Consider the following 13,939-nt stretch of genomic DNA (forward strand, 5'->3'; position numbering starts at 1 on the left):
AAAAAAAAATGAAAATATACACAAAAACAAAAAAGGGAACGCAGAACAAAGCAAAAACAAAACTAAAGCATAATTCTGTAAACGAACTGTACAAGAGATAGGGCTCGCTTTGGCAATTTTATGCGAGCTTGCACAAGCAAAAAAGAACATATATATATGTTCGTACATGCATGCATGTATATGCGCATATTGAAGCCATCAATAGATATATTTGTGTAAATCTGCCCGAACTTAAAATTGACGAAAATTGCTATTCGGTTGCTATGAATATATTTTGCGAGTATATGATATATATTTTTTTTTTGTGTGTTTTCCTTTTTTTCGCGAACGTAAATAAATCCCTCATTAAATTTGCGCAAAATTTTTATATACATTTTGTCATTTATTCATTACATATATTTTTTTTTATTTAGAACAAAATTATACACTTTATTTTCGTTACAAGTGAAGAAAAAAAAAAATGTGACAAACAAGCTTGTAAATTAATACGAGTATCGCTGATGATACGCATATTTTTTTTTTCTTTTCTCCACGTAGACATCCATTTTTTTTCGTTCGTATTATGTCTTCATTGGTTTGGTTGAATATGAACACCTCTCCCTTTATAATTAAGTATGACTAAGCAGAGTTATATGTTCACCGTATGTTACACGCGTGCGCATATATATGTATATGTATATTTGTATATATTTATATACCCTTGTGTATGCTTTTTTTGGTACGTTTTTGAACAATCCTTTTTTGGTTTTTCTGTAGATTTCTGTTCCCGCATTTTAGAAATATTTCGTTTTCCAAAATGCAGTTAGAACAGATAATTTTTTTTTCTATTTTGAAAAGTAACCCCATTTTTATGCTTGAGAAAGGCGTACTCATACCATGATACACTGTCGTCTCTACGTATGTATAGAATTTGCATGTTGGTTGTTTTATTTCCTTATGAATTTTTATATTTCTTTTTTTTTAGTGAGAAAAGAAAAACATTTATATTTAGGCATAAATGACTGAGTATTTTTCTCTGTTTATTTTGCTTAAGTATAGAAATTGTTTTTCTTTTTTCCTTTTGTGCCTTTTATCGCGATTTTTTCGACATTTTTTTTTTTTGTTCTCGCGTTTATCAAGCCACTGTGAATTTTTTTCCATTTTTAAGTGTGTGTAGCATTTGTCACGTAAGGCATATAATGTACATGCTTTCACACGCGTGCTATGTTAATGTGTGAGGGGTACCTAAATGCATTGCGTACATAAGCACAGGTGTACACAAATGTACTCATACATACGTGCATAGGTGCATACGTACATGCATACGTACATGCATACGTACATGCATACGTTTGGCGCGCTGCCTGAGAAAATACCAGTCAGATACAATTTCGTTTTGGAAGAGCGACCATTGTTACATATCCCCGAAAACATCTCGAAATATTTTACAAAGCATAAAAGTGAAAAAATACACTACATGTGGCAAACAACGCACATGCACCTTTTCTACAATTTCTTATTTTGTTTTTATAAAATAGAACCATTAAAAAGTGTGCGTAATAAAGGGGGCATATTAAATATAACCTGTTTGTGCTATTTTGAACTACAGTATTGTACCCTATTGTACACTATTGTACTTTTGTGTAGTGCAACTTTTTGTCCCTTTTTTTTCTTTTTTTTATAGTACGAAATGATTAATTAAATAAAATATAACAATAAGACAATCCCATTTGCTAGTACATCCTATAGAATTCCATTACATAAGAAAACGTCACCTATTCACATGCAAGGGTAGGAAATTAATATGCTATTAATTTCAGACATCTCCCTTTTTTTTAGTACACGTACGCATTTTTATGAATGTTCGCCTGTACGCATTTTTATCATATTTATCTGTACGCATTTTTGTGCCCCCCTTCTTGTGTGTTCACATTCATGTGTACACCTTTTTTCTTATTTTTAATGAAATTCTGAAATTTGTAAATACCAATTATTTTACTTATTTTTTTTTATTTTGTTTCTACATGTTTACTTCCAAGTCATTTCCTCCATGTTACTGTTTCCAAACTGTTGTTTTTAAAGTTTCCTTTCCAGAGTTTTTTTTCCAAATTATCATCTCCATACCTTTGCTCCTTTACTTTTACTTCCTCACTTCTACTTCCCTGCATCCTTACCTTTCACGTATTGACACGTGCACGAAAAGATAAGCGAATACTTTCTAATTTATGTTATTGAATCCAGTTAGCTCTCAATTTATGTTCGTAACTGCTTGCAGTTGGCGATTCGTGCTTTCATTTTTATCAAGTGCAGAAGCGTGCTAATATATACATACAAGAAATTACCTTAATTGCCCAAATTGCCTAAATTGCCCCAATTGCCTAAATTGCCCGAATCGCCAAATTTACATGAACGCAGACTTGCATTGGCTGTGGTGCATAGGTACACACTTAAAGTATTATTAAAATTGCATAAGTATGCCTTTGCTTTGTTGACCCTGCACCAAAAAAAGAAAATGATTTATCTAACGTACCTGAAAACCAGCCATTTTAACCTTAAGTCTGACAATGTAGAACCTATGCTCAATAGTGATAATGAGGGAGTATTCCTTTTGAGGGACTCGTGTACTTCGGACATTTTGGTGTATACAAATAAAACGTGCAAGGAGAAGTATCTAGAGCAGGAAATGTCATGCTGGAGCACTAATGTGAGTTCACTGTGTACGAGAGAAAAGCAAAACCAGCTGAATATGCAAAGCACACAAAGCACTCAAAATGAAGAAGAGGATGAAGAAGAGGAGGAAGAAGAGGAGGAAGAAGAGGATGAAGAAGAGGATGAGGACGAAGACGAGGACATACCAACAGAAGGAAATGAAATCACCATCAGTTTGCATAACAGGGACAGGTATTTTGTTAAGTATAAACGTGAACCCAATTTTTGCAGAGCCCAATTGCTAAAAGGTACACTTAACAAAAAGATAAGCAAAATAAAGGGAGAAAAAAAAATAGCAAAGCAGGACAATCGATCGAAGAGCAAGAACCAATTGTTATTCATTAAAAACAATTTTAAAGGAAAAATAATTGTAAAGAAGGAGAAATGCGAAAAGCTGATCCGTAACAACTGTTGGAAGAACGCTAAAAGGGGATTCATCAAGGAGAGAAAAATAAGAAAAAATGTACACCCATTCGAGAAAAAGATTTTCTTCAACACCGTGGAAAATTTCCTAGACTTACAAAACAGTGAAGTTCATCTCAAGACAGCCTTTGAAATTTTTTTTAAATTTTGTAAGGACAACATAGAATCTACCACTGCACAGAAGTGTCTACGTAGAGTCAGTAAGGACAGAGCCCTCAAAAAGGGAAATCGTTCTGTGGACATATTAGACATCACTGAAAAGTATGCTAGAGGCGATTCTCCATACGTTAAGTGCATAGAATATAACACTAGATGCGGAAAGAGGGATGAAGGAAGAAGGTTAACTGTTCGCATTAAAAAGCAGGTTGTCAAAATGGAATATTTTACATGCACAAAAAGAAAAAGTAAAGCAAATATTCCAGGTAAAAAGGGGTCAGTCATCTCAAAAAATGCACAATCAAACGCTTTATTTCACAGAAGAAATAACACAAATGATATGGGACGCGGGCGATCCAACAAGGAGTCATTCATCGTAGTACACAAAATCGTCATGGATGTGCATAATTTAGACATGTATTATCATGACAACTGCATGGAAGCGTGCAAAGGAACCCCGTCATGGTGTGTCCTTTTTATTGAGTGCTGTCTCCTGAAGTATAATGTTGGCACCACGAACTGCAACACCAAGTTGAGAAGTATTCCTGACGTAAACCAAAAAAAACAAAAAAATAAAAATAAAAAAAAAAAAACAAAATAAAAAAAATAAGAATAAGAATAACAAAGAAAAAACAGGAACCATCGAAAACGTAGTAAACTTCCTAAACCACTTGAGCAGTACCATCCCACAAATAAAAAACAACAGAAGTTTTATACCGTTAGCAGTTTCAACAATTATGTGCAAAACACATAACGTCCGAGGTAGCATTATGGAATTTTTAAATTCCACAAACAAAAAGCACCATGGCATATGTCGAATCGGAATCGCAAGGATAATAAGCATACCATATTGCATGCAAAGAGACACCCATCAGTGCATACGAAATGATGTTTACTACGAATTGTACCAAGCAGTTTATTTAGCACGTCATTGCTATGTGATATTTCAAAAGGCAATTATGAGCAGCTTCTGTAGTATAACTCATCAGAAGTCATTTTTGTGCGTACAAAATTGCCTAGAAAATTGCATCACAGAAATGGGCCATTCGTTCTTCCAAAGAGAAATGTCAACATTCGCCATCTTTAGAGCTGTGTCCAATGCAATCTCCATCTCTACCACTGTGAGAAACAAATTACCCTTCCCAAAACCCTTATTTTTCAGAAAGTACAAAATTTTGGTTACACAATATCAAAATATCGTAAATTATGCCATTTTTTTTCTTGATCTATGTGAACATATCATCACTTATCATTTTAAAAAGAAAAAAATTCTGCTACGCACGAAAGAAAAAATAAGTTTATTACTCTACTACTTTGGAGATCGACATGGGGTTGTGAAATACCAGCGCAAACATTTTTTTCATCATATTTGTAGCAAACGTTGTAGTAAACAAGAAAAGTATTGCGAAAGAAATTTTGTAAGCTGGTTGTCTGATCTGAAACTCGAGGGTATAAAATCTGAAGTGGAAATCAATTTGCCAGCATATTTGCAACATTTCAAGGATAAAAAGGAACAGACGGAAAAGTCGCATCAATGTGAACATCAAAACGAAATGTTCCCTCATCAGAATAGCCCACGCAGCTCTTCAAATTATCATACTACACTATATTGCGCAATGAAGAAGCTAATTCTCTACTTTTGTCACTACTTTTCTGCTCCATCTGATACCATAATAAAATATAGGAATGTTTGCAAAAAGAGGCATAAGTTAAAGAAGCTCAGCGCGGGTGCATCAGAATGCAGTAAAAATTTCTTGCACATACATGTTATACACACACTTACTGGTTTCCTCAAACGCGATTTTGTGAAATTCGCATATGCTCAAAAGGGGCAAGGGTCTAGCTTCCACGGCCCTTCGGATCGCAATGCAAGTAGTATCTTTAGCAGTTCCAGTGGAAGCTCCCGTGATAGTACACATGAGAGAAGCCTGAAAAATCGAACACACATAAGAATAAGCATCCATGCAAGACAACACAAAAACGAAGTGGTCTACAGCCCCAACTGCATGCTTAAATCTGAAGAAAGGGGAAAGAGAACATGCACAAGTGATCATACACAAAGGAACAAATCGAATAATTCCCACCTACGGATGATGAACCAATCAGAAGATAGACATTCTCAATATTTAAAATTCCAAGTGAAAGGAAAATTAACACTGCACATCAAGCACCGAAGGGGCAGTGACAAAAAACGTTGTCGTAGCAACAATGATAATCCAATCAATCACACACACAAACTGAATGACTGCAGAAGAAATATAGCCAAAACGAACCCTAACAGTAGTGACCATTATTACATAGAAAAAGAAAGCTTCACTAAAGTTCACAACAACGTGGTTAGGACTGTCCAAATGGAAAACAAAATGAACTACACGCGAAGCTACACACACGAAAATCTCAACAATTGTATGAATAATAGACATGCCGGAAATGATTCCAATATGAACATAACCATTATGAAGGATCAGTTAACCCATTCCATAGAGCGACGTAGGTACCATAGAAGCTTTTGCTTCGAATGTCAAAATATTTTACATCATAATATGAACCATTTGAGTTACTGTCATAATGGGCACCAAATAAGGTGGCAAACAAATCCGAACAGTTTTATGCGCAGCGAAGGGTATATGTACGAACGTGGAAACTACGGTTGCGGAAATGGGTGCAATAGGCATTGTCGCAGCAACTATGGCAGCTACGTCCATAGAAGCAACCCCCATAAAGGCTACCACCAGAATGGTTACCATCATAACGGCTACTGCTACAACTGCTTCCTCCATAACAACATCTCCCATAATAGAAGCACCCATAACTGCTATTGCTGTTATCAGAACCGCCTCCATCCCAGCAGCAACCGTTTCATGGGAAAAAATAACCACGTGCCCCAGCACGGCAACAGAATTTTCGTTAAAAGTGGCGAACTCCCGCAGAAAGAAAAAATAGACATCACCAACTACTTCAACGTCTTTTTCAACAACAACAAGAATAACAACTGTTCCAGCAGAACCGTCGACAAAAACAAAGAAACAAACTACACCCGCGGGTACACCCAGCCTCATCAAAATAATGACCCACCAAATTATTATGGCATCCCCAACGGTGTGTGTACTATTAATAATAACAGTTTGAACAAACAAAATAAATTGTGTAAAATGTGCAAAAACATAAGCGTGAGAGAAAATGAAGATTATTACCATACCAAAAGGATTGGCAACTCATTTGAGGGAATTTCGAATATGAATAAGGATCCAAACGTTCATAATACAAATGGAGGACTCCCTGTTAACAACTACCTAAATGAATCTCGCTTTGACGAACAGTGCCTATCCAATAATGCCTTAAACAACGAAACGGGTAGAGGAATGCTCCCACGGAATTGCAACGGTAATTTGCGAAACGCGAATACGCACGTTTTAAATAACAACAGTGCACTGAGTGACTACAGAAACTCCAATAATGTGAACCATGTTACGAACATCTTCTGCATGTGTGGTGCCAGGATCGATGCTAGCGATAGCGAGAATAGAGACAGCCAAGGCGATGTCATCAAAGGCGATGACAACGAAAGTGGTGATAACGAAGGCGGCGGTAACGAAGGCGGAAACAACCGAAGCGGTAACGACGAAGGCAGTGACAATCAAGGCGACAAGAAAAGCAATGAGGGTGGAAAAAAGAGCGGCACAGACAACAGCGGCAACGGTAACAACAACAACAACAATAACAATAACAACAGCAGCCGAAGCGGCAAAGCAAACGGCGACAACAGCAATAGCAGCCACGACAACAATAACGACGACGATAACGAACAGGAGGGAAACGACCAAAACAGAAGGGGCTGCAATAAGCACAACACGTGCAACACTACCAGAAAAAAGAAAAAAAGCAAAAAGAAAAAAACAGAAAAAAAATTGATCAGTTATAAGCATAAAAATATTCAAAAAAAAAGTATGCTTAATTCTAAGTGCGCTAAAGGAGGGAAAAAAAAAAATAACGGATTTGCCAAGTGCAAAGAAGAAAATAAACAAAATAAAATAGACAACAAGAAGGAAGATACAGACAATGCAGTAACGCCCCATAGTGGGAACAGCACCAAAAAGGATAAATTGAACAATGAGAACCTAATAAGTTCCAAAGCTACTAGCAGTTTGGAGGAATCCCAAATGGAAAAATTGCCCGAGAGTTGTAGTTCATTTAAGCGATATTTAGAGTTCATAAAGAACATAGATTATGACATAAAATTTGGAAATGCATACATAAAGTTAGGAAAAAAGCTGAGTTCGCAAAATAAATGCCAATTTGATGTGTACGAAGCAGAGGTTGTAGCAGTGGACAATATTAGCAGCTTTTTCTACTCCAACATTCAAAACTTTGAAAACTTCTACAGTTTACTTAAGAGAAATATAAACAGCTATGATTTTCTGAAAACAAATATAAATAACCAAAGTTATGGTGAAAATCTCGAAATTGATGACAACAATGTGGAGGACTTCCTCAAGCACTCTCAGGATTCCAATTTGATTCTTAACTGTTTTACGAATACTATAAATGTCTCAAATGAAGATAGCAAAAACAGCTCAACAAATTCGAAAAACGTACCTTCCAGGAAAAGAAGCTTTTTGTCTTATATTAACCTGCCGCAGAGGGGCACCTCCCAACAGATCTCTAACGATCAGTCAAATCCCGTCCAGGCAGAAATGTCGCAAAACGCGAACATCAACAATGTGGGCAGTACTCATGAAAATAGAAGTAGCATCAAGAAGTGGAAAAACGCAGGTAACAACGTGATGGACAACACCCCTAACAGCAATGCTAATACCAACGACGCAGCCCCGAGCGATATTTACACCTCCAGGATTGTTAACATTAATATGAGTGCGAATACGAATACGAATGCGAATTCTAGCGCTGTTGCTAATAAAAATGCAGACCCCAGTGTAAGGCCAGAATGCTCAAATGCTACAAATAGAGACGGCGCTGTCATTGCAGACGGCCAACCGGGCAATGCGGGGCTTGCCCATTTGACTGCCACACCAAGAGGCCCAAACGACACACATTCCAATTTTTTGGGCAACAGAATGATTAGCAAAAGCTGCTCTATCATGAAAAAGGAGAGGGAATTCTTTTCCAACATCAGGGATAACAATAATGGCAATAATAGTATCAATGGCAACAGTGGTGACAATGCTGGTAACGCCATTGCAGGGGGGAAGCTGGCCAACCCCCCAAGCTCGAACCACATGGACAATTTACGCCAAAATGACCATCAGAATAGGCACCAAAATGGACATCAAAACTTGCCGCAAAACTGCCCCGAAAGCGCTCCCCATAACGCACTCTGCAAAAGCCTCATCCAAGCAATAAACAGAATAAATTTCTTAAAGATGTTTGGATATAAGTCCCTATACGACCTATTAAAAGAACAGTGTAAAGTGTTCCTTGTGCAAAAAATGACCATGGAGGCAAACACAATGTACAACATAATCAAACACGTAATTAGATACAACTACATCCACGACGCCATAAATAATCCCTTTACGATTTATCAACATTCGATAAAAAATATACCAGCCAATAAATTCGCCATCAAAATATTAAATACGAGTACATGTGGCATATATAAATTAAAGTACAAAATACACAGCCTCCTATCTGAGGGGAAACAACTCAAGAATGTCAACATCGAAATTGAAAATTATGCACAGAGAAAGTACCAGTCGGAGGAATATCTAAGAAAATGTCATGAGCAAAGTGTGAAAAATATTCTTCAAAGTAAAAAAGCCACTCAGTTTGATAGTCTCTCAACTCTGAACATCTCCAGCTCTGATTTATCAAACAGCCAGTACCTAGAATCGTATAAAAAATTTTGTTCCCAAAAAGACACGACAACAAATAACCATCTTGATGTGTGTCGCTCCACGAATAAACACCCAGATTCGAGCCGATCCACGAATAAACAGCCCGATTCGAGCCGCTCCTCAAATGAAAACCTAGATTTGTACCTTTCAGAAATTCTCAGCATTAGAAATTTAATGAATAACACATTTCCCCCCAATAATGATATGCACGTGTGCAATTATGAGCAGCAACCAAAGTACAACTACAGCATGGAAGTTGACAAAACAAGTGAAGATAAAAATATCTGTGGAAGTAACGGCCTAAGTAGCACCACCACTAATACTAAACAAAACAGCATCAGCAGTAACAACCTGACGAGCGAGCTGAGCCAAATTCCAATTGGAGATATTTGTACCAATTCTCCAAACAACGCTGTTTACCCATTTATATGCAAGTACTGCTTAAACATTTTCTTCGACAAAGAAATGGCGTTAGCAAATGATGGGAATAAAAGCACCTTAAACAAAACCCTTTTGAATATTTACGCTGAAAAAAATAATGAAGGCAATCATGTTTGGGACACAACTACTGTGAAGAAGAAAAAACTGATGGCTCAACATGTGGACAACTTTGGTCATTCATGCGTCTCGAAAAGTGGTCCAGGTGTGAAGGAAAATAACTACATTGTTCAAATGGATAGTAACGGAAGAAGCAGAGAAGAAAATGGAGAAGTTGGGAGAACGAAGAACGCCACCAGCAATAGCGGAAGTGAACTCGGCAGTCGCAGCATCGGAAGTAGCCGCGGCACCCACTGCAATCGTGGCAATCCAGGCAACCCCGACAATCGCAACAATCGTAGCAACCGCAAGAACAGCCGAAGTATATACCTACACACAAGAAACAAAATCAAGAGGGAAAGCATCAGGAGAAAGCGCAAACGAATCGCCAACAACAAACAGAAGACGGGCAAAAATAAAAATGTCCGAAATAAACGGATTACGAAAAAGGAAACCAAATTAAAAACAAAGCATAAAATTATAAACAAAAGAAGAAGAGGAATTAATGCGAAAAAAGGAAAAAAAATTGCCAATTTTGAGGTCAAAAATAAACTTACCGATACCGCGAATGAGAAAAATAGGCAACAAAATAATACCTCTATCAACACAAAATTATCAAAAATTTCTGCACGTGCTTGCAAACCTACATCTCCAGTAAAGAGAGAAATGCCCCAAGGTGTAGTCTCTTGCATTTCCTCCCCCAGTAAGAACTTACGCCACAATTACGACCTACAGAATCTTCCACTAAATGTTCACGCACCAGACAGTTCTCCAAATTATAATATGAACAATCCCAACAAAATGAAAATCAATGTTTGCAAAAGGTGTAAAGAGAAAAATGCACCACGTGAAAGTCCCTTAGCAAAAGAAATTTTAAAAAAAAACAAAAAACATCCCGGTTCAGTACCAAAATATCTATGGTCATCCGTTGGAATAACAAAAAATAGTGAGCACGTGCTAGGAGTAGCTATGCAAATGATTGACGGGTGTACATTAACGTACATTATTCAGAAATTGAAAGGGACGGATAATGTAAAACAAGGTCAATTTTTGCTGGACATTTGCAAAAAATTAGTTAAGCATTTAATGATTGTATGCGAATCTGTTGACAATCCAATCATTAATTGGGACACAAAACCAGGAAATATTATGATTGAATACGAAACGGGAATCTCAAAAATCGTTTGTAAAAAGGTTACCATCATAGATGTGGGCGATGCCTTACCGGGCAGACGTTTCTATTTTCCAACAAATTCTGCGTACTATGAAAAAATCAAAAATAATAATTCTCAAAAGAACTTTAATAATTTCTTATACTATGTAATATGTACCAAGGGGTTTTGTTCTCCTGAATGTGCCCTCCTAGTTTTCCTATTGTCATCTCTAAATAAATCCGAACAGTTTAGAAAGACATGGTATGGTCCCGATTCGAACATTTTCCACATTATCAAAACGAGACAGTTAAGAATAAAGTACAGGTGGAAGAAGCTCCTAGACTTGCGTTTTATTCAGCCCATTGTAAAGAAGAAAGATTTTATGCTTAGTGGTCAGTCATTTAGTCCAGTGAATCGAAAATGCTCATGCACTAGGGAAGTGGATGACATCCGATCCCTTTCTTCCAGGAACAGAGATAGTACTTACTGTGGTAGTGTCAGCGATGGCAGCAGCCATAACCGCAGGAATAACAACAGGAATGACGCCAAGAATAACAACAGGAATAGCGCCAGGAATAACAACAAGAATAACGCCAGGAATAACAACAGGAATGACGCCAAGAATAACAACAGGAATAACGCCAAGAATAACAACAAGAATAACGCTAGGAATAACAACAGGAGTAGCACCCTTTCCAATACCAGAGGAAATAGCACTGGTAGTAAGAGAACGATCCAGATGGAGAAAAAAACTCCAGTTCCCCACCCGGTTAGTGTCAACGTGGGCCTTTCCCACAACCATCCCAATATGCCCGACGCGAGCGGAAATGGAACCATTCGAAACAGCAACAACGGTAACTTGCTCAGTGGTAATCCGGTAAGGAGCATTCCTCAAAGCGGCGTTTCCCAAAACGGCAACTCCTACAATAGCACAAAGCTTTTCCAGAAAGACCGGGATAATGAAATAAATGGAAAAAGTGGCGACAACAATAGTAGTAACAACCCCATTAAAGAAAACGAAAACAGTGTACCCCCAGGATGCAAACCGATTGACAGCATCGCACCCAACGCCAATTCAGAAGACGCGAATGCCGACTTGTCGGAAAAACGAGCAACCTCGGATAGTCATCATCCAAATAGCGAAGAGGAAGACATATTAAAAGGTCACTACTTAATGAAGATATGCACACATGACATGAAGGATGATGGTGCGCTAGAACATTACTCAGATAACGAAGAAATAAAAGAGTTTTTAATTAAAAAAGATGAGAAAATAAAAGATATGGAAATCAAATTAAGCGAATCGGAAAAGAAGAAAAAAAAAAGAGAAAATGAATATTTTAAAATGCAAAATATTGATTCATGGGTTGTCAAATTCACAACAAAAACCACAATCTTCAGCGTCGGGCTAGTATTATGCCAATTATTTGGTGGAAACAATTTATTAAGCGTTGTTAACAAAGATGAAGTAAAGGTAGTCGATGTGTTGTGTGAATGGAATTGTAAAAACAGTACGAACATTTATTCTGGAGAAAAAAATATAACCATTAATGATTTATTGCCAACTAGAGGAATTTTTGCTGATGTCTTATGGAAAAGGAAAATTAAAAAAATAATAAAAAAATGCTTGCAATTTGTACCATCCAGAAGATGCTCATTTAAGGAATTGTACGAGGACGTAAAAAATTTCAAAAAAGAATTTGAAGCGTACTACAATTTAAACGATGAATCCACATGCGATTTATAGAGTGTCTTCCAATCCGTGACTGTTGCGGAGAAGCATGTATAATAGATACGCACCTTTAGGACATAGTGACCCACAGTAAACCGGGGAATGGCGACCCTTAAACCGGTAATCAATATTTAAAGGCAACAAAAGGTAGCCAAAAATGATGAACAAAATGGAGTGGCATCCTACCGAACTGGATAAAACTGCACCAAATGAAGAAAAAAAAAAGAAGTAACGTAATGAAATGCAACGTAACGTAACGCAATAAATTCCAGTTACCACAATGACTTGCTAAGAAATTCAGACGGGAAATGCGGGTAAAGCTACGCAAACGAAATAAATCATTAAAAAGAAAACACTTGCATATATAATATAACCGAGTTGGCAGTTACCTTGTTGAAGTAAATTTCGTATCTTTCTTTGCCCTCGCATCCATTTTATTAGCTTTTTTTCCGTTTTGAATATTCCAACTGGATAAAGGATCATAAAGAATGCGAAAAATCTACCACGAACATTTGTGTGATCCATCATAATGAAGGTTTCTTTACTTTTTTTTATGTTTACATAATTAAGTCTTTATATAATTTAATTTTTTTCCTTTCATTGTATGTGTACATACATGTGTATGTAACCCCCAGTCGCAATTCCTTTGCGTTTCAATGCATAAATAAAACATGCATTTTGCGGTACATATTTTTTGCTTTTTTTGTAGTTAGAAGTTGTGCATAACTTCGTACACAGTTACCCTCTTTTTTTTTTTTTTTTTTTACATGTTTTTTTATTTATTGCAGTTGAAGTGTAAAAAGTAAAGGCACAACGTGTCGTTGTTCTGTAATCCGTCTATTTGAATGCCCATACACACCCATGTTGCCCCTTTTCATTTTCACTTCCTTTTTTTTTTTCCATTCCATTTCAATGCGCTCATTTAATGCATCACAGTAACCATCAAGCTGCTCTGAATTTGTTGGCACAAAATGGACCATTCGTATGTTAGCCCCTCTGCACATCACGAAGTAGCTACCTACATGCATGTACATACCTATGGGCGTTTATTTTGTCCAACAGCCACTGCACTTTGTAGCCCAGTAACTCCATTTTTCTGTCTCACCAAATGGCTTCGATTTCACACGTGTGCGCTTACACATTGTGCTGTTGCACTGTACACACACACATATATATATATATATATATCTAGAGGAACACTTGGCCGTTTTCTTTTTTTTTTTTTTTTTTTACCCTTGAACAAACTTACATAAGGAATATGCGCACAGACGACGTGATACCCCTTCACATAAGCGTAGCATTAGCACCTTTTTTTGCATGTGAAAACTTTTATATAAAAGAAAAAAAAAGACCTTTCCGAGTTTCCCAACTTTTGGGAACATCTCCTCTAAAAG

At 36.9% G+C, this 13,939-nt stretch overlaps 1 protein-coding gene across 1 annotated transcript; it reads left to right on the forward strand.

Moving 5' to 3' along the window:
- Positions 1-3,821: 3,821 nt before the first annotated feature.
- PCYB_071110 (hypothetical protein) lies at positions 3,822-12,560 on the forward strand (the record flags this gene model as incomplete). The annotated part of the gene is made up of 2 exons (XM_004221508.1): positions 3,822-10,199; positions 10,368-12,560. The coding sequence occupies exons 1-2, from the start codon at positions 5,361-5,363 to the stop codon at positions 12,558-12,560; spliced, it is 7,032 nt and encodes a 2,343-aa protein (XP_004221556.1). The 5' UTR covers positions 3,822-5,360.
- Positions 12,561-13,939: the final 1,379 nt, after the last annotated feature.

Source organism: Plasmodium cynomolgi, chromosome 7 (genome assembly GCF_000321355.1).
Source record: "Plasmodium cynomolgi strain B DNA, chromosome 7, whole genome shotgun sequence".
NCBI classification, from domain to species: Eukaryota; Apicomplexa; class Aconoidasida; order Haemosporida; family Plasmodiidae; genus Plasmodium; species Plasmodium cynomolgi.